Here is a 23,208-nt window from a genome sequence, read left to right as displayed (position 1 = left end):
TTCGGTGGGTTGCGCGCGCGCGCGCGCACACACACACACACACACACACACACACACACACACACACACACTTCTAACCATTAGGCTAAACTAGATGGTCTGGTTATTCATTGTTCTTGGTTTGTTGAATTTTAGCTTTTGTTTTTAACATTAATGTGAAAATCAAATTTCAAGAGAAAAGAAAACGGCCTTTGATTCCAAGACCCGAACACAATACGGATGTCTTGTCATCAGCGATCTTGGTAGTTACACAGCCAGACGGAGACAGAAGCTGAGATGGATTGATTGTGTTGTTGACTGCGTGATGGGTGAGAAGGGAAGGGAGTGTTGACAACTCCTTGGTGAGATTTTGACTGTGGAGGGGGAGTGTGAGGACACCCGGAGACGTGAGATGGGAGTTGTGAAGAGAATGTCTTGTCCAAAATCACATCGCTGGCGGCACCACACCTCAGGAATCCTGTTTGTCCTGTGGCTGAAGGAGTCAGGTGGGATGCCCAGCACAGAGGCACTGAGCTAACAGCAGCCCACAGGGTGTGTGTCGTGATGGAAAAGGTCTTGACCGGGTCAAATGGGTGAGTCGGGAAGGGCTCATGAACCAGGGAGTATGCTTGCAGTTGCGAAAGGCCCAAGAGTTTTGGAAGTAGTGACCCAAAGGGCTCAGTCTTGAGGGGGATAAGGGACATGCTTATTTTATTTCAAGAGGAGGGCACAAGGGTACCCACACTACCTGCTGCTTCCTGGTGGGCACTGAGGTCCGGGACGAGTGGCTGGAGAGGTCATGCTGGCACCCCCATCAACACTCCAGGAAATGTGCCTGCTGTTTTCCTCAGACCTTGGACCCCAGCTTTCCAACACCCCTCTGGCCACAGCTTCTGAATCTGGAAATTACATCAGCTGAATCACAGGTGAAATGAGGAAAACCTCAACCCAGTTTTATTTCAACAGGACAGAGGTCAGGAGAGGGAGACACTCAAAAACCACATCTTCCCCTGGACACATCCACGCTCTGAGACACTGGACGCTTTGTCTGGAGACAGCTGGCCCAGGCCTTCCCACTGAAACGACTTCTCTTGCCTGGCTCTTTAACGCCCTCCCTGCGTCTACAGCTCTGGGCTGCTAGCTGCGCTGGTGCCTGGCCCCAGGATGGCTAGGTCTGGTGACACCTGGGCCACTCTAGTTGATGTGATAGATCTTGTGGGCATCGTAATAGGCGTAGGTCACGTAATTCACGTCCTTAATGGGCCACCAGCAGTCGGAGTGGTAGGTGGCCGGGTAGACGTGGGGCCGCTGTTGGACACAGCTGAAGATGGCCAGGCTCCGGTCCATGGTCACAGTGGGCAGGTAGAGCCGCAGCTTGTCCAGGAGGTGACCCGGCCAGAAGAAGTTGGGATGGGTTAGCTGTGGACTGCTGGGCTTCTTCTCCTTCAGCTTCCTGGGGAAGGAGAAGACAGAGACAGTCGTCATGGAGACAGGGGGCAGCTGGGGCTCCTTCCCCAGCGAAGGTGCAGCTCTGTACTAAGCACTCTAGTACTCTGTTGTCCTGCTGCCTCCCGGAGGCCTAGAGGGGCGAAGTCATTTCCCCAAGGCCACACAGCTGGCAAGTGGCGGGGGGTGGGCTTGACTGCCAGTCGGCTGTCTCTAAATCCAGACTCTTAACACGCACACCACCTGTTCTGTAGAGGCATTGTCACGTGCTGTTCAGAGGGCAGCCGCTGGAGTCAGCACACCTGGGTCCAAATCTCTGCTCTACCACTTAATAGATCCGTGACTTGGAGCAAGGTAGTCAGCCTTCCTGTACGGCAGTTTCCTCTTCTGTGAAATGGGAATGCTAAGCGTAACTTCATAGGGTTGTGGAGAGGGTTTATGTGAATTAACGAGTGGGGAGCAGTGTCTGCCTGGCACTCTTGTGTGTGCATGCGTGCTAAGTCTCTTCAGTCGTGTCTGACTCTCTGCGACCCCATGGACTGTAGCCTGCCAGGCTCCTCTGTCCATGGGATTCTCTGGGCAAGAATACTGGAGTGGGTTGCTATGCCCTTCTGCAGAGGATCTTCCTGACCCAGGGATTGAAGGCTCCTGCACTGCAGGTGGATTCTTTACTGCTGAGCCACCAGGGAAGCCTCTGGCACACTTAAGGGTCACTTTACAGATCCTCAGCTCCTGGGCACTGATTCCTGCATGCTGGGTCCCATGTACCCTGCAATACTCGAGTCCTGGGTCCCTTCCTCCCACCTGCCCCCCCCCCCCCCAGAGTTCGATGATCACTACAGACCTGGTGAATTCCTCAAATTCCTTAAAATTGATTTTCTTGATTTTCTTCGGCATTTTCCTGGTGGAGGAGAGAGAGAGAGGTATCTTGTCAGGAGACAGGAAATCCAGGTCAGTGGGGCCTCAGGGAGTAAGTATGTCAGGGTGATGGGGGCCCACCTCTGAATCCAGACCAGAGCCCTGGAAAGAGAACTTCTCCCTGTTCGGGGCCCTGACTGTCTGCCATGCTCCAGTGGAACACACGGTGAACTGGAGTGTCTAGATCTCTGGGGCCCTACTGGGGAGGCAGACAGGATGGCAGCGCTGGGTTCCTAGCCTCGCTGGTTGGGCGACTTGGGACCAGTCAGTCCCCTTGTGGGGGCCTTGGGTTTCTCGTTCCCCAGCACGGAGACCTCTCAAGTCATTACGAGACATGCTCAATCATCTGAATCCTTTTTGCGCCTGCGACTCCCACTTGCCCTCCAGAGCTGAATCCCGCCTTGAGGACAAGGGTGGTAAAAGGTAACGCCCCAAATCTGGGGCCTGGTAGACATCACTTAATCACCACAGCACTCTTTCCCAGCAAGCCTGCATCTGCCTCGGAATCTTTGACAAGACATGCTAAGTAGCCAATGAAACCAGTCCACCCCCGCCCTGGGGGACCTCTATCCTTTATAACTGGGGCCTGTCAGAGCAGGACAGAAGTCACTTTCTCAGTTTTTTGAGGTTCATGGCTCAGGAATTGGTGGCAGCCATGCAGGGGATCAGAGAGGACTCTCTAGGTGACCAGCTGCCCAGCTCACCCTCAGCTCTTCCCTGCCAGGACTGTGGCCAGCTCCACCTGCAGGCGAAGCCCACTCCTACACTCAAGAATGGCCTGAAGGGATAGGCTATAACAATCAGTGCTCAGGTGCTAAGGGTCCTCACTGTGTGTGTGGTAGAGCTGTCAGGCCCATTTTACAGATGAACATGCTAAGGTTCAGTAAGCGAGGTAACGGTCCATTTGACCTCTGGTCTGTCAGTGGAGCAGATTGCTCCACTGCTTTCCCACCCCGGCTGTCTGGCCAGACCACCCGAGCAGGCATCTGGCAGCAACGGACAGTGTGGGCAGGTCCTCAGCCCCTCCCCCGTCACGGTATCTGGTCAGCTGCCCCTTCTCCCCTCCCTCCCTCCACTCTGCTGCTGCTGCTGCTGCTAAGTCGCTTCAGTCTCGTCTGACTCTCTGCGACCCCATAGACAGCAGCCCACCAGGCTCCCCCATCCCTGGGATTCTCAAGGCAAGAACACTGGAGTGGGTTGCCATTTCCACTCTGCAGTCCCCACCAAAGCTGGCTGGTGGTAGCCTGCTCGCCGATCACCTCCTGACCAAGCAGGACATTCTGTTAGAGAGACACTGGGCTGATCTGAGGGTCAGGGGAGGCCCCAGGGCAGAGTTCTTTTCTCTGGGCAGGGGTGTGCAAGCCCACATTTTGCTAGAGAAGGCAGAGGAGGGGTTGCCACCACTGTCCTTGGCAGGGGCCCTACACCCGGCCCACGATTCGTGAAGAGGCCTCCCCGGTTTCTCTAAGAAGTCCTTCTTTTTAACCTTTTCCAGAGACCTTGAGGTCGTGTAGGATGTAGTCAGGAGGGCTGCATGCGGGTGAGGCAAGAAGGCTGGGGAGACACGTGCCGGGGGGACACGCGGCCAGTCCGTGGGGATCAGGTGAGCTGGACATGCCGGGTAAGGACACAGACACCTCCCTGTGACCCGCCTGTAACTGCCCACCACCACCCCAGCCATGGGGCATCAGTGGGCAGGAGCGCAGGGCGGAGGAGGAGGGGCTGACACTCAGCCTGTCAGGCTTCTTCTGAGGCACAGGCACAGGAACGCCCTGGGGCCGGACCAGGGCCAGGTTCTCAGTGAAGGGCTTGAAGTCTGAGTAGTAGCCTCCTGGCTGCCGGATCGGGCGCATCTCATCCTTCTGGAAAATGATCTTGTCCCCTGGGTACATCAGGGCTGTAAGCAGGAGGAGAAACATGGCCTGTCAGCCCGAGACCCGTCCCCAACCCCAGCCTTTGGGGCCGAGGGGGGGTATTTTTAAAAACAAATTCACATTCTTGTTTGAAAAGATTTTCCTTATATACATTATTTTTTTTTTTACTTTATTTATTTACTTTTTCTTTTGGTCTGCAGTGGCACGTGGGATCTTAGTTCCCCGACCAGAGATCAAACCCACAGTTCCCTGCACGGGAAGCTTGGAGGCTTAACCATTAAGCTACCAGGGAAGTCCCTTTACTTTTTATTTTTAAATGATGGTAGGTTCACAGCAAGTTGCAAAAAATAGTGCAGCAGGTCCCCGAGTCCTTCCCCAGCACACCCCCTCCCCGATGGTGGTGAGTGCGTCCTGGCAGCATGCTGTCGGGAAGTGGGGCTGGCAGGCTACCACTCAGGGGACCAGAGTTGAGGGCGCCTGTTCAGAACCAGGGCGGCGGTGGCCCCGAGGCCTGGGGGCAGGTAAGAGGGAGCGTGGCCCCACACCCTGCTCTGCAGGGGCCGCCTGCTCAGGAGTCCCTGAAGGAGGGAGGGAGGCCTCACCCAAGACATCACTGGATTAACTTAGACTTGGTGGGTGGTGGGTTTTCTCGTGCAGAAGCAGCACTTCTGCCACTGCCGAGCAGGGCTCGCCCCAGCGTCTCATGTTCTGGATGCAGTGGTGGAGGTTCACTCTCCAGGTTATTCATTGTTTTTAAGGGTTTGTTTGTTTGTTTTTAGTTGGTGAATCAACTACAGTTTATTGCTTAGAATGCCCCCTCCTTATCTGGCCAACACAAATGTATTTCTTTATTTACATTATCTATTTTGGCTGAGAGGCTTGTGGGATCTTAGTTCTCCGGCCTGGAATGGAACCCATGCCCCTTGCTTTGGAAGCTCAGCATCTTAACAAATGGACCACCAGGGAAGTCCGAGACTTTTTTTTATTTTGTTGATATTTATTTATTTGGTTGCAGCAGGTCTTAGCTGCCAGGGAATTTCAATCTGTAGTTGCAGCATCTGGGATCTAGTTCCCCAACTAGGGGTTGGACTCAGGCCCCTTGCAGTGGGAGCATGGAGTCTTAGCCACTGGACCACCAGGGAAGTCCCAAGTTTTAATGTTTATTTGGGTAGAGGGCAGGGATTGCACAGGTGAGAAGGGAGAGTAGGGAAGGGGGAGATGGGCAACATCATCATGTTTAAAAGGTTTACATGATTTTTAAACTACGTTTTTTAATGTATATACATATAGGACTTTAAAAAAATGACTTATAGAGCTAATCCATGTGAATAGCAAATAAATAAGAAAAAGAGATTTGTGAAAGGACGGTCGTTAAATATTATTGGTGGTCAACTCTGGCTGGGGGATTTTGTTTTGTTTTGTTTTCAAAAATGTAAATGAGCAAGATTTATCTATAAAATTAGGGGGAGCAGAACAATAAAGCTATATTCAGTGGAGAGGGGAAATGCCTCGATGTTCCAGAAGTCTGGCCCATGAGCTTGAGGTCTGGGATCTGAGCCCACCAAGCTCTAGCCTCAGGCACAGACCTGGAAGTGCCAGGGTTTGTGCTTCTGGTCTCTGTCTTAAGGACAGGCAACAGACAGTGGCCAGGACAGCAGCCAGAGATGGACTAGCGTCTTTCCCATTTTAGACCAGTCAGAAGCAAAAGGAAGCCCACCCACAGATGTGCCTATGTGCTCATGAGTGAGGGATCCTGCAGACAGGTGAAGCTCAGCTGTGTGCAGGCCCAGGAGCCAGCAAAAGCCGGTGGTGGAGAGACTCAGTAAAGCCTCGATCCTCTCTGGTGGGGACGGACCAGCCGGCATGTCTGGGGGCGAGACCTAGCCCGCAGGAGCCGTCGTGTGCCTGGGAATCCTGCCTGCATTTTAGAACACCTGAGCCCCACTGCACGCCAAGCCCAGGTGATCTGGGAGCATGAGGCTCCCCGAGGAAGGAGGGAGGGAGGATAAAAGTCAGGGTCGAGAGCTGTGGGGTCACCTGCCATATCTCTGCCCTCCTGGCCCAGACGGCGGCAAGCGGCTGCCCAGGCGAGGGGTGTGCAGCTTGTGCGGGAGACAGTGACCATTTAGGCTGGTTGGCCTGTGTTCCTGAAGGCCCTTGGCCACTTCCTCTTGTATAGACCTTTTATGGCCTGACTTGTATCCCCCCAAATTCATACATTGAAGCTCTGACCCCTAGAATTTGTATTTGGACATGAGGCCTTTCAAGAGGTGATAAAGCTAAAATGAAGCCACTAAGGAAGGGCTGCATCCAGTCTGACTGGTGTCCTTAGCAGAGGAAATGTGGGCGCAGAGACACAGCAGGGGCGCATGTGTGCACGGAAACGACCGTGTGACTAGACAGCCAGACAGTGACTGTCTGGAGGGCACGGAGAGCGATCTCAGAGGACATGAACCCTGCCAGCACCTTGATCTTGGACTGTCTGCCTCCAGAATGGTGAGAAAATACCTTTCTGCTGTGTAAGCCCCCAGTCTGTGGTGTTTAGTTACAGCAGTTCTACCAAACTAATACAAGACCCAAGGTCCTCTACACTGAGCGTTTGTTTCCCCTCCCGGGGCCGGGGTGGGGGGGGTGACTCTTGTTCTCAGGGAAGTCACGGCACCCTCTGTGTGTCCCTTTCTCAGAAAACCACAGCCCAGAACGGCCACAGCTCCTTCCTGCGAGGTTCCTACAGGAAAACCTCTGCCCTCCAGTGCAGCAGCGACTGGCCCGTTGAACACGTACTTCATAAATGCGAGATGCCAGCATCATTACATGGTCATCAGGGGCCTATGGGGCCGCTCCTCTGCCCCGTGTCTCAGAAGCACACAGTCCACCCAGGAGTGGAGGGTTCAGATCTGCTTGGATACATGGAAACACAGCTCTTGCCCCAAGCAGAGGGCGGGACCGGTGCGAGAGCTCAGGATTGAGACCTGTGGGCTCAGCAGAGGGCAAAGGGCTTCCACAGAACCCGTCTCCCCGTGCGTTCTTCTTTCTGTGTGGCAGAAGCACCAAGAAACAGGCCTGGCTGAGACGAGTGGGTTTGGAACACTCCTTGTGTCGTTGCGGTTACCTCTCCCAGCCAGGCTTCTGGTCCGAAATCGCCTACTCTAATAAGCAAACTAATTCATACTTAGGAATAACAAAACAGTTTCCCTTTATCATGCAATCACAGTTCCCAAGGACAAAAGCATATTTGTAAACAAATATATTAGATGTAAATATTAAATGAAACAATGCATTGTTCGCAAGTCCCATTCTTTAACCATCTTTTCCCTGATCCTACAACAGTTTATCTGCTTAAGGAAATGGCTCTTATTGTCAGTAAATATGAATACCAAATAATTATGCTATAACTACATTATTTCATCTTAACAACTCATCACATGCACAGATTCACTCCTTATAACACCGACGTATTTCCCACATCGACACGATGGTCGGTGCTCATTCGGGACTGTTCCTCCTGGCCCACCTCTGGCTCCCTCACCTGGACCTCCAGTCCTGGTGCTCCCTTCCCTAGGCTGGGGAACCTGGACTCTGGGCCTAAGGAGCAGAGTGTGGGACCTGCAGGGCTGTCAAATCCCCTCTCACAGCAAACCAGGAGACTTCCCTGGTAGCACAGGGGACGGGAATCTACCTGCCCAGTGCAGAAGACAACGGGTTTGATCTTTGGTCTGGGAGGATCCCACGTGCTGCGGAGCATCTAAGCCCGTGCGCCTTCAACTGCTGAGCCTGTGCCGTGCTTCACAATGGGAGAAATCACCGCCATGAGAAGCCCGTGCACTGCCGCTAGAGGGCAGCCCCCGCTCCCCGCACCTAGAGAAAAAGCCCGCGTGGCAACGAAGACCCAGCACAGCCCCAAATAAATAAAAGCGAACCCGGTGGGGCTGTTCTTCCCCCAGCCCCCTTTCTCCCCAGCGTCTCCGTGGTGTGGTTGGGTGCTTGTCGGCTGGGGAAGGACAAGCCTCAGGTGGCTGCCACCCTGGCCCCCTGCTCGGGGGCCCCCTTGACACCTTCCCAGCAGCCCCGAGGCCCCTACCTCTCATGAGGATGTCCTCGGTCAGCGGGAGGCCGTGGGCCTCGCAGACCTTCCAGCACTGCAGGTAGACCAGGAAGGTGTCCACGCGGGACCTGTTGAGGATGCTCCCCATCTCCCCGTGGACTGTGGTCGGCAGGCAGTGCTCGTCAAAGTGCTTGTCCCCGCTGCGCACCAGGCGGCACTGCTCCGTGTACTGGATGGAGGGGAGGGCCAGCTGTGGGGAGAGTGGAGGCGGGCACTCACTCCTCCTCGCCTCCCTCCTGGCCCAAGGCAGATGCGGAGCCTCAGGCGCCTCTCCTCCCCCGGCCCGTGAGTGCAGCTGTTGATGTCAGCCACTGGGGAGGAAAAATCACCCCTGATCAAGGTGACGCCTGCATAACATGTGAATGGGCCGGGCACAAGGTTCTTTGTGCACAGCTCCTTACACAGAAGTGCACACGCGACTGTATACACATACAGAAGGCTCCTTTGCGTGTGTGCTAAGTCGCTTCAGTCGTGTCCAACTCTTTGCAACCCCATGGACTGTATGTAGCCCACCAGGCTCCTCTGTCCATGGGATTCTCCAGGTAAGAATTCTGGAGTGGGTTGCCATTTCCATTCTTCAGGGAATCATCTCGGCTCAGGGATCGAATCTGGGTCTCCTGCATTGCAGGCAGATTCCTTACCATCTGAGCCACCAGGGAAGCACTTAGTGAACAGTGCCTGATGCATCACAGGCTCGCAATAAAAATTTATTGGGTGAATTAATTTATACAATCAGTTCTTCCTTCCTTCACTCAACATGTGTTCCTGGAGTGCCTACTCAGTGCCAGGCCCCAGGCCAGGTTCTTGGATTCCAGCTGTGATGAACATGCAGTCCTGGCCTCAGGAGTCAGTCGTGATTCAACAGTTGGAGGAAGGGAACTCGGGACTTTCAGAAACATCATATCAACTCATCTTATCAGAAACCTTGGGAGGCAGGTGTTGTTCATACAGACAGAAGAGGGAACGAGGAGGTAAGGAAGCTGGGACCCCCAGAGCTCCCCCGGCCAGAAGGTGGGGCATGTGGGCCCGGCCTGCCCGGTCCCCAAGCCCCGTCCCTCTCCTGTCGGGGTGGGCACCTTGTTCTGCCGCTTCCTCTCTCGGTAGTGCTTGCCCACATCTTCCATCTCCTCCAGTGTCATGGGCCGTGCCTCCATCTCCGTGTCGACCACGGGCACCGTCAGCAGGTCCATCTTGGGAGCCTCTGGGGGTACATTCGCCTTCTGCTTTGGGGATGAACTCTGTGTGGAGCCGCTGTCATTGGATGATCTGGAATCTAAGGGTGGAGGGAAGAGGAAGAGGAAGGAGGAGCTGAGAGGGTGCCCGGCCATAGAGCCCATCGGGCAGTGAACCAGTGTTGCCGAGCGGGTGCCTTGAAGGTGTCCCTTCTTCGGGCTCCTCTGTGGCCTTCTCCTCCCTCTCCCGCACCCGGCCCAGCCTTCCCGTTTCCGTTCCCATCCTCCAGCATCCTGCTTTTCCAGGCCTGCTTCAGGCCTCTGCGGCCCCGGGCAGAAATGAGATCCTGGCCCTGCTGCCTTCTAGATTTGAGACTGTGGCCCGGCAGTCAGCCTCTCTGAGCGTCAGCTTCCTCCCTGCACGGGGAGGGGCGGAGGCAGACACGCACCCTCTGTTGCGATGGTCAGGGTGCTTTGCTGCCGAGCCAAAGACCACTGCTTGTAGGTGCTGGCCAGGTTATCCATCGTGATGCTGTTGTGCTTCCCCAGGGAGCTGAGGTAGACCACAATGTCCTCCACCTCCTGGTTTTTCAGAGGGACTCCAATCTGAGGAGACAAGAGAAGCCCAGGTGGGCAGCCTGGCTCCAGATGTCCTGCTAGGATGGCCAAAGCCTCGCCAGCCTGGCCCCGCCTCCCCATCGAGTTTCATCCTCAGGCGCTCCCAGCTCACATCCAGGGTCCCTGTGAAGGAGCTCAGAGCCTCTCCCCGGGGCCCTGCACATTTCCCACCCTCTGCCTTGACTCAGGCGTTTCCCACTTTCTGCCTGAACAGCTCCCATCCCTCCTTCCAAACCCCGGTCCAGACGTGTCCCCATCTTTGCAGAGGCTGTTACTTCTCCCTCTGGCCTGCCTGCACACTCCATTTCAATCTCAGCCTTCCAGTGCCAGACTGGAAGGAGGATGTCACATCTGTCATCCTTGTCTGTGAGGGACACAGAGGCCTCCCTTAACTGAAGTAAAATAGAGTCGGAAATCTAATGCCCGGGACTCTTTTAAGGGTGACGGGCAAACTTTGGAGGAATACGATACTTGCCAGCAATACTGAATATTCAAGAAAAAATAGTGTGAAAGGAAATGTATCTTTGCCAGCTTCTTTACACTGTAGATGTTATTCTCTGTGCTTTATTTAAAGACGATCAGAACTCACCTGGTGCTAAAGGATTTAGTGTTTGAACTTTTTGGTGACGTTGAATTAAAGACCCTTTATTTTTTGTTTTAAATGCTTTGAAATGTTGTTTAGATAGCTACATGGTATAAAATGAAAGCCTGAAACTGCTGGTGATTTTAGACTAAAAAAAGTGTAGCATTCCCCTTCTTTCCTAAAGTTTTTTTTAAAGGTATCATGTATTCAAAATATATAAAAGTTTAAGTCACCCAGACCAGGAATCGGCAAACTTTTTCTAGAAAGGGCCAGATGGTAAGTATTTTAGGCTCTGGGAGCCATGTGGGTCTCTGTCATCACTATTCAACTCTGCCCTCCTAGCATGAGAGCGGCCATGATAACGCATAGACAAATGTGTGTGTTGTGTTCCAATAAAACTTTATTGACAAAAAAACAGGAGACCAGTTGGATTCGACTCCTGGGCCAGAGTTAGCAGAGCTCTGCTAGACCAACAGGACTTCCTGTGATGATGGGAAGATGCTCTGTCTGAGGGGTCCAGCAGCAGAGCAACTGCTGAGCACTCCAACTGTGGCCACTGTGCCTGAGGAACTGGAGTTCTAGTTTTATTTATTTATAGTTAAATTGAATTTTTGAATAACCCGACAAGGTGTGGTCTGAGGACCCACACCATGGGCATCGCTGGGAGCTTGTTAGCGTGCAGCATCCTGAGGGGGCTACCCTGGTGGTCCAGTGGTTAGGACTCCCTGCTTCCACTGCTGGGGGCCCAGGTTTGATCCCTAGTCGGGGAACTAAGATCCCATAAGCTGCATGGTACCTCTCCCCATCAAAAAAAAAGAAGGCAGTATCTTGGGACCCCACACAGAGATACTGGGACAGAAGCTGTGTTTTAACAATACCCCTATGTGAGTCACATGCTAGTGATGGTTCCAGAAGCTCTAGAAGGTTCTACAGGCAGGACTGAAGATCCAGCTCTCTCTGTGCTCAGTTCTGGGGTCTCACTGGCAGGACAGTGATTCCCTAAGCAGCAGGCTGGTTACAAGGCAGGCTCTACACACTTCCCCCTCAGGTAGGGCCTTTCAAGGTCAGACTGGGGCAAGGTGGCTTTAGGGGTCTGATGGGGGGCTCAGGTTAAGCCACACATTCCAATCCGGCTTTACAAATAATGCGGGGGATGTCAGAGCAGGATAGTGCCGCAGGGCTGTGGGGGTGCACGGGCACCCCCACCCCACCTCAAGCCAGCAGGGGAGGCGCTTACCGCCTTGAGAGCCACGATGAACTCCTCTCGGGAGATCTGGTGCTTGCCCTGGTCCACCTTGTGAAACAGCTCCAGGATCTTGATCTTGCGGCAGTGCAGGTAGGAGTACAAGGTTGACAGGGCGGGGGGTTTGGGCAGTCGGAGCTGGGGCACCTGCCGGCGGGAGGGTTGCTGGCTTTTCTTCTGAAAGAGGCAAGAGAGGGGGGCAGAGGGGAGCGTTCAGGAGACACCACGGAGCTGGGTCCCCAGATATAGAAATGGGAAAGAGAGAGGCCGAGCCACGCCGCCCAGATGGCAGGGTGCAGGGCAAAGGGCGTGGGCTTTCGGCAGGCACGTCCTGCCGCGGGAGGCCTGGGCCGCTTGGCTTCTCTGAGCCTCCAAGTTCTCATCAGGCACAAGAGGTTTGGACAAAATGAGAACTAGAACTTCATTCTTATCCCCATCTCTCGTCAGACCAGTCACTATCATAATCCCACTGGGCTCTCAGCGCATCAAAATATGAGCCCCTGCCTGAAGCCGCCTGGGGCCTCTGCTGCCCCTACTCCCCAGCCTCTGGCCCTGGGCCTCCCGCCTGGAATACCTCTCCCTTCTCTGTCAGAATCCTACTGCCCCTCCCTTCCAGGTGAACGGGAATACAGTCAGCCCTCCAGGTCCGTGCACTCCACATCCATGGATTTAAAAACTCCAGAAAGTTCCAAAAAGTAAAGCTTGAATTTGCCATGGCCATCAACTATTTATGTCATACTTAACATGATATGTATAACTATTCACATGACCTTTACATTATATTAGGTATTCTAAGTCATCTAGAGATGATTCAAATGTAAGGGAGGATGCTCGTGGGTTATACGCAAATACTCTGCCCTTTTATATGAGGGTCTCGAGCATCTTCAGATGTTGGTATCCATGGGGTGCCCCCCAACAGATAGCAGGGTAAACTACTCAGGAATACTGTTCCGTTAGTGTGGTGGAGCACTTGACAGTTTACAAAAGGCCTTTCTATTCCCTAGCTTATAGCTCCTCAGCGGCCTGGAGTCTATCAGCGGCCTGGCGTCTATCAGTGGCCTGGAGGCAACTGCAGAGTCATTAATCTTTTGTGTCTGCCTCCCCCACTAACATGTGAACCCCCTGGGAGCAAGATCACATCTTACTCAGCTACATCCCCCACCTCCTATGCTTGTACTCAACAAAGCCCCCAGCCCTGTGCAAGCAGGCAGTAATGGTTTGCTGAATGGAAAAGAAGGATGCCGTGAATTCAATAGTAGGTATTAGCTTCCCTTTGGGAAGCTTCCCTTCCCAAATGAAGAAACAGGCTCAGCGAGGTGAAGCGACTTGCCCAGGATCACACAGCAAGTAAGCAGTGGATTTCTAACCCAAGTCCTGTGCTTATACCTAGAGGCTGTGCTGTTGGCAGGAAAGGGTGTGTGAGAACCATGAAAGTTGGGTTTTGACTATGATTACACCAAGGACTGACTCTGAAGTTTGGGGGCTAACCCAAATGAAACCGGTAATTCTGCAATCATAATAAAAATGACAAACGTTGAACGAGGGCTCACTATACGCTCGGCATGTCTCAGGCACCTTATATATATTAATCCATTTGGATGTTGCAGCAACCGTGGGAAGCAGGCACATTGGTCCTCCCCATTTAAGAGTTGAGGAAACCGAGGCCCAGATCATATGGCTAGGAAGTAGCAGAGCTGGGTTTAAACCCAAGTTATCTCACCTCTTATGCCAGCTTTACCTAAACTGGGAGAATTTTCAAGTGTCTGTGTTGGATGCATTTGGAAGACGAGGGCTCTGGCTACTGACTGCCAGTTACTATCTCTCTGGGCTTGGACAATGTGTGGCCTCACTGAGCTTCTGTCTTCATATTTATAGAGGGAACAATATGTATATACACACAAATTCATATACAAATGTTGTAAAAGATTTTCTTAGCAAAGAAAAGATTTATAAGACTTTCTTCCAGTCTCACAACTGTGATCTTCACAATAGCCCTGTGAACACATGGTCGGGGGTGTGTGTACATGTGTGCGTGTGTGTGTGTGTGTGTGTGCGCTCAGTCGCACCTTACTCTTTGCGACCCCACAGACTGCAGCCCGTTGGGCTCCTCTGTCCATGGGATTCTCCAGGCAAGAATACGGGAGTGGGGTGCCCTTCCCTTCTCCAGGGAATCTTCCTGACTCAGGGATGGAACCCGGGTCTCCTGCATTGCAGGCGGATTCTTTACTGTCTGAGCCACCAGGGAAGCCCAACAAAAGATCACAAGTACACCTCCTTTTCAGGACTTCTGTCCCAGGACTCCCCTGGACTGGGAGCGGGGATGGTGGGAGTTAGGGTGAAAGATCCCCACCCTTCCTAGTCTGAGGGAATGAGTGACAGCAAGCCCCTAACACCCAGAGTGTCTGCGCCTGGCAAACGGGGCTGCTTACCGCAGTGTCCCTGATCATGGCCAGCTGGCTCGGCAGCCGAGCCACGGGCTGCTTCTTGTGGATGTCACGTAGGACCTTGGCCTCGGACAGCGTGAGGTTGGCCTTGTTCTGCAGCCACCTCTCGACGTTGCCAAACGATTCCAGGTCCTTCCGCATCTTCAGCCTTTGTCTGAGCCACGCCCTCGGATCCTCTGGCTGTTCTTGGGTGTCCCCGACTTCCGGGGCTTTGGGGTTGGGGGTGGGCTCCAGGAGAGTCTGGAGTTGGGGCGTGGGACGGACAGGCTTCGGAGCCTCCTTCTGTGGCAGGATGATGACCCGCCGGCGGCTCCTGGGCAGGTGGAAGTCCTCCTGCTTGAACTGTTTGAAGCAGTGGGCGATGACCGCTTCGGGGTTGAACACCGGCTCCTTGCTGGCATTTTCATCATCCAACAGGGACTTAGACTGGTAGAACCCTTGGGGGAAGAGGGTTAGAAGGTGAGTTCCTATCAGGATGAGGACCACAGGAGTCAGGAAGGAGAAATGCTTCAGCACGGGGCTGTATGTCAGGGTGCCTGGCTTCCAGGCCTGACTTCATTGTTGCCTTGCGATGATGGTGAAAATATTTACATCTAATGTGACTGGGCACTCCCTGCAGCAGGCACTGTGCCAAGGGATTTCTGTGCTTTCTCATGGAACCCGTCTTAGGTTCTAATCTTACTCCACTCGACTCTGCCTGCGCCTTACTCATTGGCAATCAGAATGATCTTTTTAAAATGCCATTCTGATGGTCTGAACATCTGAGGCAGCCTAGTGCTGTAAAGAGCAGAGGCTTTGCAGCCAGAGTGCTCTGGCCTGAGTCCTAGCCCAGCTGCTTATGGGCAGCATGATCTCTTATTCTTTTGGTCTCAATCTCTTCATCTGTAAAATGGGGATAATGATGGTACCTGCCTTACTGTGTGGTAGAGATGCTTAGAATCTGTTCGTTTATTCATAATGCTCAAGCGTGCTCAGTCATGTCCAACTCTCTGTGATCCCCCGGCCCTCCATGGACTGTCACCTGCTGGGCTCCTCTGTCCATGGGATTTCCCAGGCAAAAATACTGGAGCAGGTTGCCATTTGCTCCTCCATGGGGTCTTCCTGATCCAGGGATCGAACTCAAGTCTCCTACACTAGCAGGCAAATTATTTACTGCTGAGCCACCAGGGAAGCTCTTGGTTGATATTTATCTTTTCCAGTACACTGTGAACCAGGATCTCATCTCTCTTGTTCCCTGCTGGAGTCCCAGCGCCTCCACAGTGCCAACATAGACTGGAAGCTCAGTAGATATTTGGTTATTGTTGCTTAGTCACTCAGGCATGTCCAACTCTGTGACCCCATGGACTGCAGCACGCCAGGCTTCCCTGTCCTTCACCATCTCCTGGAGCTTGCTCAAACTCATGTCCATTGAGTCGGTGATGCCATCCAGCCATCTCATCCTCTGTGTCCCCTTCTTCTCTTGCCTTCAAACTTTCCCAGTATCAGGGTCTTTTCCAGTGAGTCAGCTTTTTGCATCAGGTGGCCAAATTATTGGAGCTTCAACCTCAGCATCAGTCCCTCCAATGGATATTTGGGGTTCATTTCCTTTAGGACAGACTGGTTTGATCTCTCTGCAGTCCAAGGGACTCTCAAGAGTCTTCTCCAATGCCACAGGTGAAAAGCACCAATTCTTCAGTGCTAAGCCTTCTTTACGGTCTAGCTCTCACATCCATACATGACTACTGGAAAAACCATAGCTTTGACTAGATGGAACTTTGTTGGCAAAGTAACGTCTCTGCTTTTTAATGTGCTGTCTATGTTAGTCATAACTTTCTTCCAAGGAGCAAGCGTCTTTTAATTTCATGGCTGCAGTCACCATCTGCAGTGATTTGGGAGCCTCCCAGGATAAAGTCTGTCACCTGTTTCTATTGTTTCCCCATCTATTTGCCATGAAGTGATGGGACCAGAGGCCATGATCTCAGTTTTTTGAATGTTGAGTTTTAAGCCAGCTTTTTCACTCTCCTCTTTCACCTTCATCAGAAGGCTCTTTAGTTCACTTTGGTAAGTGAGTGAATTACAAGTGGATGGACCTAAAAGATTGGCCCCATGATTATACCCCTTTTACAGATTAAGACACTGAGCTCAGAGAGGCCAGAGGACACACAGTTGATTAGTAGCAGAGGTGGGACATGAACTTTGGCTTGCCTGGCCCCAGAGCTCAGCTCTTAGCCATTTCTTGATATTACCCCAGGCTGTGACCTAATCCCACTGAGTCTCAATTCTTTTACTAAAATGATGTAAACTCTGCTCTAGCAACCTTCCAAAACTGTTATGAAGAGCAAATGAATAACAGGTGTGGGAATGTTCTAAAATTCAGAAGGAGCAGAGCATTACTATAAAAAAAATCTTAAAAAAAAATACTGTCAACCTGCTGCATCATTTTCCTGCTACAATGAAAACTCTCCTGCTTAAAACCTTTCTGTTACTCCCAGCTGCCTCCAGGATAAAGTTCAATCTCCTTAACGTGGTCCCACCTGTCGCACCCGCCCCTGCCAACCCCCCTAATCTCGCCAGTGCTGCCTCCTCATCCCTGCTTCCTCACCTTGGATTGGTTCCCAAGCTAACCTGACTGTGGTTCCAGGGTATCCCCTTCTGCCCCCCGCCCCCTTTCTGTCTTTGGAATGCACTTCCCTTTCCCCTGCTCACTTGGTCACTCCCTACTTGGCCTCAGAGGCTCAGCTCAGGCATCACCTATCCCCAGAAGCATCCCAACCCCTCCCTCCTGCCCCTCTGGGTCCCAGAACCCCCAAGCTTAGCCCCCTCATAGCATTTACCATATTTTTCTTGATGCCGATACTTTTTCCCAACAGCCTGTGAGTCTCCCAACGGTAAGAACTGTGTCTTACTTCCTGTGTATCCCCGGTACCCAGCCTGGCACAAAGTGAACAGTCAGTATAGTTGTTAAGTCTCTTTACAATGCACATGTGTTCCTTTCATAGTCAGAAAATAATTAGACTATGTATACATTAATGTGGACAGAAGTAAGCACTTCTCAACAACCAATGTATTATTTCTTTGACGACAAGATGCTGGGTTCAACTGAGAATGTAGTCATTCATCCAACCAGCATTTATTGGGAACTACCCGTGCTTTTTACAAATCTCTCTCTGAATTCCATCCTACCTCTCTGACTACTTATTCTTGGGCCTCTGTTTCCTATCCACTACTAAAAAGTCAATGGCTTTCAGGTTTATACTTGGGTGCTCTTGTTTTTTTTTTTTTTTTTCCAAACAGTCTCCTCCACTCTCATTTCTGTGGCCCCCACATGCAGAGGACTCTCATATCAATATTTATGATTTGGAATTAGCTCTGACTCGACATATAGTGAGAAGGAAATGGCAACCTACTCCAGTGTTCTTGCCTGGAGAATCCCATGGACAGAGGAACCTGGAGGGTTTCAGTCCATAGGGTTGCAAAGTCGGACACGACTGAAGTGATTTAGCATTCTACTTACAGTTGCTCCCAAAGCACCTCAACTTGTATGGCCGACAAAGAACTCAAACTCAACCAAGACTGAACTTATCTCCGCATCCCTGTCTACTCTTCCAGGAGGTTCCTTATCTCTGTAGAAAGCACCTCCATCTGCCAGGTAAACCTGGCTACCACCCTGCATGTCACCCTTGATTGCTCTTCCCAAGTTCTCTATCTAATCAGCCCCAAGTCCTGAAGTCCCCTCTCACCTGGCGCCTTTCCCTAGCCTCCCGGGTTCTTTGGCCGGGGCGTTTGGGACAGCTCCCCACTCCCAACATTCCGAGCCTGCCAATTCATTTCTGCATTTGCTGATGCTCCCAATCTGATCCTGTTATTCTCAGTAGCTTCTCCATCTCCTGGCTCCCAAGATCTCCTGGGATCTTATCCCTTCTGACCCCTCTCACCACTCATCTCCAGCAGCACTTAAACTCTGAGCAGTTTTCTGAAGACACCATGTCTCTGGGCCTCTGTGCATGCTGTTCCCCTGGTCTGGAAGGCTTTTCCTCCTCCTTCTGGCTTGGAGGACTCCGTGTAAAGATCTCTTCCAGGACCGTGGAAGCATTCCCCGTCTCCCCCGCCTCCTCTGTGCTTAGCTCTTACTCCTGGGTATCACCCTTGGACCCAGTACTCATCCCTTCTTCTGGGATTATCCATGTATCTGTCATTCACCTCTAAAGTTGTGGTGCTGATCAAGGACAGTAGGCTATTGTGCAAAATTTGAAGACTGATGTTCTTTTCCATGCCGCTTCTCCAGTACTGAATGTACTAAAGTCTGGTGAGGTAGTAGGGACAGTCCAGAGGGCCTGGACACCTTTCCCGGGGACATGGGTTGGGCCTCTGGTTCCAAACCAAGGCGACTCGGCCAGCGTCTCCAGCCCTCGCCGGGAAATCTGAGAAACACGCATGACCTGCCCCCGACTCCCTGGCAACCCCGCACCCAGAGAGGGGACGGCACAATGGGATACCCGTTCCTGTCCTAGCCTTCACTCCGCTTGCACCCGTCCACTCGGGGGTCAAGGGCTTCCTGGAGGTGGCGTCGATTCCCGGGAGCTTAGGGTGAGCTTACGGAGCAGCGACCGGAACGCAGCCTCGTACTCTTCATTAGAGTCGTCCATGGTCCCGGCGCTGGGAGCCGGCACTGAAGAGCGCGTGTGAATATGTGCGTGAGCCGGCGCTGAAGAGCGCGTGTGAATGTGTGTGTGTGTGTGTGTGCTTGCGCGGGAGTATGGGGTATCTGAAAAGCAGTAATAACCAAGTTTGCAAGAGACGCGAGACCTGCGGAGCTTGGACGCAACTGTTGCCATGACTACGGACGCCCCGCGCTGATTGGCTGCGCGCCGCCACGTGGGAGAAGACTCTCACAGGCCTGGAGTCCGGGAGAGACAGCCTGGGACTGCAAGGGTCCTGGGAGGGTCCGGGAGCAAATGGTGCAGAGTCTCTGGCTCCGCAAACAAACAAACAAAACCCCGTTGGATTTCTTAGATTGGCCCGTGGCCCCTCAATCTGGAGTAATAAATCCCTGGTTTCCTCCTAAACCGTAGGGACTTTAGCAGGTCTCCACGTGTTTAGAACAGGCCCTCCCTCCTCCAGATAGACCCCTAGTGAATCCTGGACGAATAGAGGCAGTTTTTGGTATGCTTGGTCCCCGAAATACACGGTGCCATGCTTTGGAATGATAGAACCTGAGAAACACTGGGTTGGCCAAAAGGTCGCTTGGAATTTTCCATATGAGCTGAATGATAAGCCCGAAGGAACTTTTTGGCCAACCCAAAATTTGACCTGTCCATTGGATAGGCAAAAGGTGGTCTTATTCAAACAATGGAATATTAGCCATTAAACAGGAAGGAAGTACTGACACATGCTGCTGTGACAGGCTGGCACTTGGGACCCTTGGCTGCAGTGCTTATACCAGGACAAATGTCTCCTTGAGCAACTAAAAATATAAAGAAACTATACAAGGGACTAAAATGAACAGATAAGGGTTTTCTTGCTGGGGAGATGAAAATATCCTGGAGTTAGTGATGACGGTTGCACATTGTGAATGTACTAAAAACCACTGAATTGTGCCCTTTCAGATCAGATCAGATCAGATCAGTTGCTCAGTCGTGTCCGACTCTTTGTGACCCCATGAATTGCAGCACGCCAGGCCTCCCTGTCCATCACCAACTCCCGGAGTTCACCCAGACCCACGTCCATCGAGTCAGTGATGCCATCCAGCCATCTCATCCTCTGTCGTCCCCTTCTCCTCCTGCCCCCAATCCCTCCCAGCATCAGAGTCTTTTCCAATGAGTCAAGTCTTTGCATGAAGTATTGGTGTTTCAGCTTCAGCATCAGTCCTTCCAAAGAAATCCCAGGGCTGATCTCCTTCAGAATGGACTGGTTGGATCTCCTTGCAGTCCAAGGGACTCTCAAGAGTCTTCTCCAACACCACAGTTCAAAAGCATCAATTCTTCGGCGCTCAGCCTGCTTCACAGTCCAACTCTCACATCCATACATGACCACAGGAAAAACCATAGCCTAGACAGGACGGACCTTTGTTGGCAAAGTAATGTCTCTGCTTTTGAATATGCTATCTAGGTTGGTCATAACTTTCCTTCCAAGGAGTAAGCGTCTTTTAATTTCATGGCTGCAGTCACCATCTGTAGTGATTTTGGAGCCCAGAAAAATAAAGTCTGACACTATTTCCACTGTTTCTCCATCTATCTCCCATGAAGTGGTGGGACCAGATGCCATGATATTCGTTTTCTGAATGTTGAGCTTTAAACCAACTTTTTCACTCTCCACTTTCACTTTCATCAAGAGGCTTTTGAGTTCCTCTTTACTTTCTGCCATAAGGGTGGTGTCATTTGCATATCTGAGGTTATTGATATTTCTCCTGGCAATCTTGATTCCAGCTTGTGTTTCTTTCAGTCCAGCGTTTCTCATGATGTACTCTGCATATAAGTTAAATAAACAGGGTGACAATATACAGCCTTGACGAACTCCTTTTCCTATTTGGAACCAGTCTGTTGTTCCATGTCTAATTCTAACTGTTGCTTCCTGACCTGCATACAAATTTCTCAAGAGGCAGATCAAGTGGTCTGGTATTCCCATCTCTTTCAGAATTTTCCACAGTTTATTGTGATCCACACAGTCAAAGGCTTTGGCATAGTCAATAAAGCAGAAATAGATGTTTTTCTGGAACTCTCTTGCTTTTTCTATGATCCAGCGGATGTTGCCAATTTGATCTCTGGTTCCTCTGCCTTTTCTAAAACCAGCTTGAACATCAGGAAGTTCACGGTTCACAAATTGCTGAAGCCTGGCTTGGAGAATTTTGAGCATTACTTTGCTAGCGTGTGAGATGAGTGCAATTGTGCGGTAGTTTGAGCATTCTTTGGCATTGCTTTTCTTTGGGATTGGAATGAAAACTGACCTCTTCCAGTCCTGTGGCCACTGCTGAGTTTCCCAAATTTGCTGGCATATTGAGTGCAGCACTTTCACAGCATCATCTTTCAGGATTTGGAATAGCTCAACTGGAATTCCATCACCTCCACTAGCTTTGTTCGTAGTGATGCTTTCTAAGGCCCACTTGACTTCACATTCCAGGATGTCTGGCTCTAGGTCAGTGATCATACCATCGTGATTATCTGGGTCGTGAAGATCTTTTTTGTACAGTTCTTCTGTGTATTCTTGCCATCTCCTCTTAATATCTTCTGCTTCTGTTAGGTCCATACCATTTCTGTCCTTTATCGAGCTCATCTTTGCATGAAATGTTCCTTTGGTATCTCTGATTTTTTTGAAGAGATCCCTAGTCTTTCCCATTCTGTTGTTTTCCTCTATTTCTTTGCATTGATCGCCGAAGGCTTTCTTATCTCTTCTTGCTATTCTTTGGAACTCTGCATTCAGATGTTTATATCTTCCCTTTTCTCCTTTGCTTTTTGCTTCTCTTCTTTTCACAGCTATTTGTAAGGCCTCCCCAGACAGCCATTTTGCTTTTTTGCATTTCTTTTCTATGGGAATGGTCTTGATCCCTGTCTCCTGTACAATGTCATGAACCTCATTCCGTAGTTCATCAGGCACTCTGTCTATCAGATCTAGGCCCTTAAATCTATTTCTCACTTCCACTGTATAACCATAAGGGATTTGATTTAGGTCATACCTGAATGGTCTAGTGGTTTTCCCTACTTTCTTCAATTTAAGTCTGAATTTGGCAATAAGGAGTTCATGGTCTGAACCACAGTCAGCTCCTGGTCTTGTTTTTGCTGACTATATAGAGCTTCTCCATCTTTGGCTGCAAAGAATATAATCAATCTGATTTCGGTGTTGACCATCTGGTGATGTCCATGTGTAGAGTCTTCTCTTGTGTTGTTGGAAGAGGGTGTTTGTTATGACCAGTGCATTTTCTTGGCAGAACTCTATTAGTCTTTGCCCTGCTTCATTCCGTATTCCAAGGCCAAATTTGCCTGTTACTCTAGGTGTTTCTTGACTTCCTACTTTTGCATTCCAGTCCCCTATAATGAAAAGGACATCTTTTTTGGGTGTTAGTTCTAAAAGGTCTTGTAGGTCTTCATAGAACTGTTCAACTTCAGCTTCTTCAGCGTTACTGGTTGGGGCATAGACTTGGATTACTGTGATATTGAATGGTTTGCCTTGGAAATGAACAGAGATCATTCTGTCGTTTTTGAGATTGCATCCAAGTACTGCATTTCGGACTCTTTTGTTGACCATGATGGCCACTCCATTTCTTCTGAGGGATTCCTACCCGCAGTAGTAGGTTTAATGGTCATCTGAGTTAAATTCACCCATTCCAGTCCATTTCAATTCGCTGATTCCTAGAATGTCGACATTCACTCTTGCCATCTCTTGTTTGACCACTTCCAATTTGCCTTGATTCATGGACCTAACATTCCTGGTTCCTATGCAATATTGCTTTTTACAGCATCGGACCTTGCTTCTATAACCAGTCACATCCACAGCTGGGCATTCTTTTTGCTTTGGCTTCATCCCTTCATTCTTTCTGGAGTTATTTCTCCACTGATCTCCAGTAGCATATTGGGCACCTACTGACCTGGGGAGTTCCTCTTTCAGTATCCTATCATTTTGCCTTTTCATACTGTTCATGGGGTTCTCAAGGCAAGAATACTGAAGTGGTTTGCCATTCCCTTCTCCAGTGGACCACATTCTGTCAGACCTCTCTACCATGACCCGCCCGTCTTGGGTTGCCCCACGGGCATGGTTTAGTTTCATTGAGTTAGACAAGGCTGTGGTCCTAGTGTGATTAGATTGACTAGTTTTCTGTGAGTATGGTTTCAGTGTGTTTGCCCTCTGATGCCCTCT

At 51.1% G+C, this 23,208-nt stretch overlaps 1 protein-coding gene across 7 annotated transcripts; it reads right to left on the bottom strand.

The window, feature by feature from the left end:
- Nucleotides 1-906: 906 nt before the first annotated feature.
- On the bottom strand, nt 907-19,222 carry EFCAB12 (EF-hand calcium binding domain 12). Of its 7 annotated transcripts, none has more exons than XM_019985106.2 (10): nt 18,959-19,211; nt 17,196-17,292; nt 14,368-14,819; nt 11,933-12,115; nt 9,944-10,100; nt 9,399-9,595; nt 8,299-8,512; nt 4,078-4,240; nt 2,270-2,326; nt 907-1,432 (listed from the first exon to the last, which is right to left on the bottom strand). In XM_019985106.2, the coding sequence occupies exons 1-10, from the start codon at nt 18,992-18,994 to the stop codon at nt 1,174-1,176; spliced, it is 1,815 nt and encodes a 604-aa protein (XP_019840665.2). In that variant the 5' UTR covers nt 18,995-19,211; the 3' UTR covers nt 907-1,173. The 7 variants fall into 7 exon arrangements, with proteins under 7 accessions (XP_019840665.2, XP_070633007.1, XP_070633003.1 ...); XM_070776906.1 differs by lacking the exon at nt 18,959-19,211 and adding an exon at nt 18,562-18,952; XM_070776902.1 differs by lacking the exon at nt 17,196-17,292 and having other exon boundaries at nt 8,299-8,491; nt 18,959-19,212.
- Nucleotides 19,223-23,208: the final 3,986 nt, after the last annotated feature.

This window comes from Bos indicus, chromosome 22 (assembly GCF_029378745.1).
Source record: "Bos indicus isolate NIAB-ARS_2022 breed Sahiwal x Tharparkar chromosome 22, NIAB-ARS_B.indTharparkar_mat_pri_1.0, whole genome shotgun sequence".
Classification (NCBI taxonomy): domain Eukaryota; kingdom Metazoa; phylum Chordata; class Mammalia; order Artiodactyla; family Bovidae; genus Bos; species Bos indicus.
The sequence above is the reverse complement of the archived record's forward strand: the minus strand, read 5'-3'. Positions and strand labels throughout refer to the sequence as shown.

Bases quoted from the DNA above. Each gene is read 5' to 3' on its own strand.
- EFCAB12 (XM_019985109.2), bottom strand. From the start codon at position 19,196: ATGGCAACAGTTGCGTCCAAGCTCCGCAGGTCTCGCGTCTCTTGCAAA. The intron at 9,596-9,943 runs GTGCGTGTCTGC...CTCCACCCTTAG, and splicing joins CCTGACCATCGCAACAGAGG to ATTCCAGATCATCCAATGAC. The intron at 1,433-2,269 runs GTCTGTAGTGAT...CTCCTTCCCCAG, and splicing joins GAATTTGAGGAATTCACCAG to GAAGCTGAAGGAGAAGAAGC.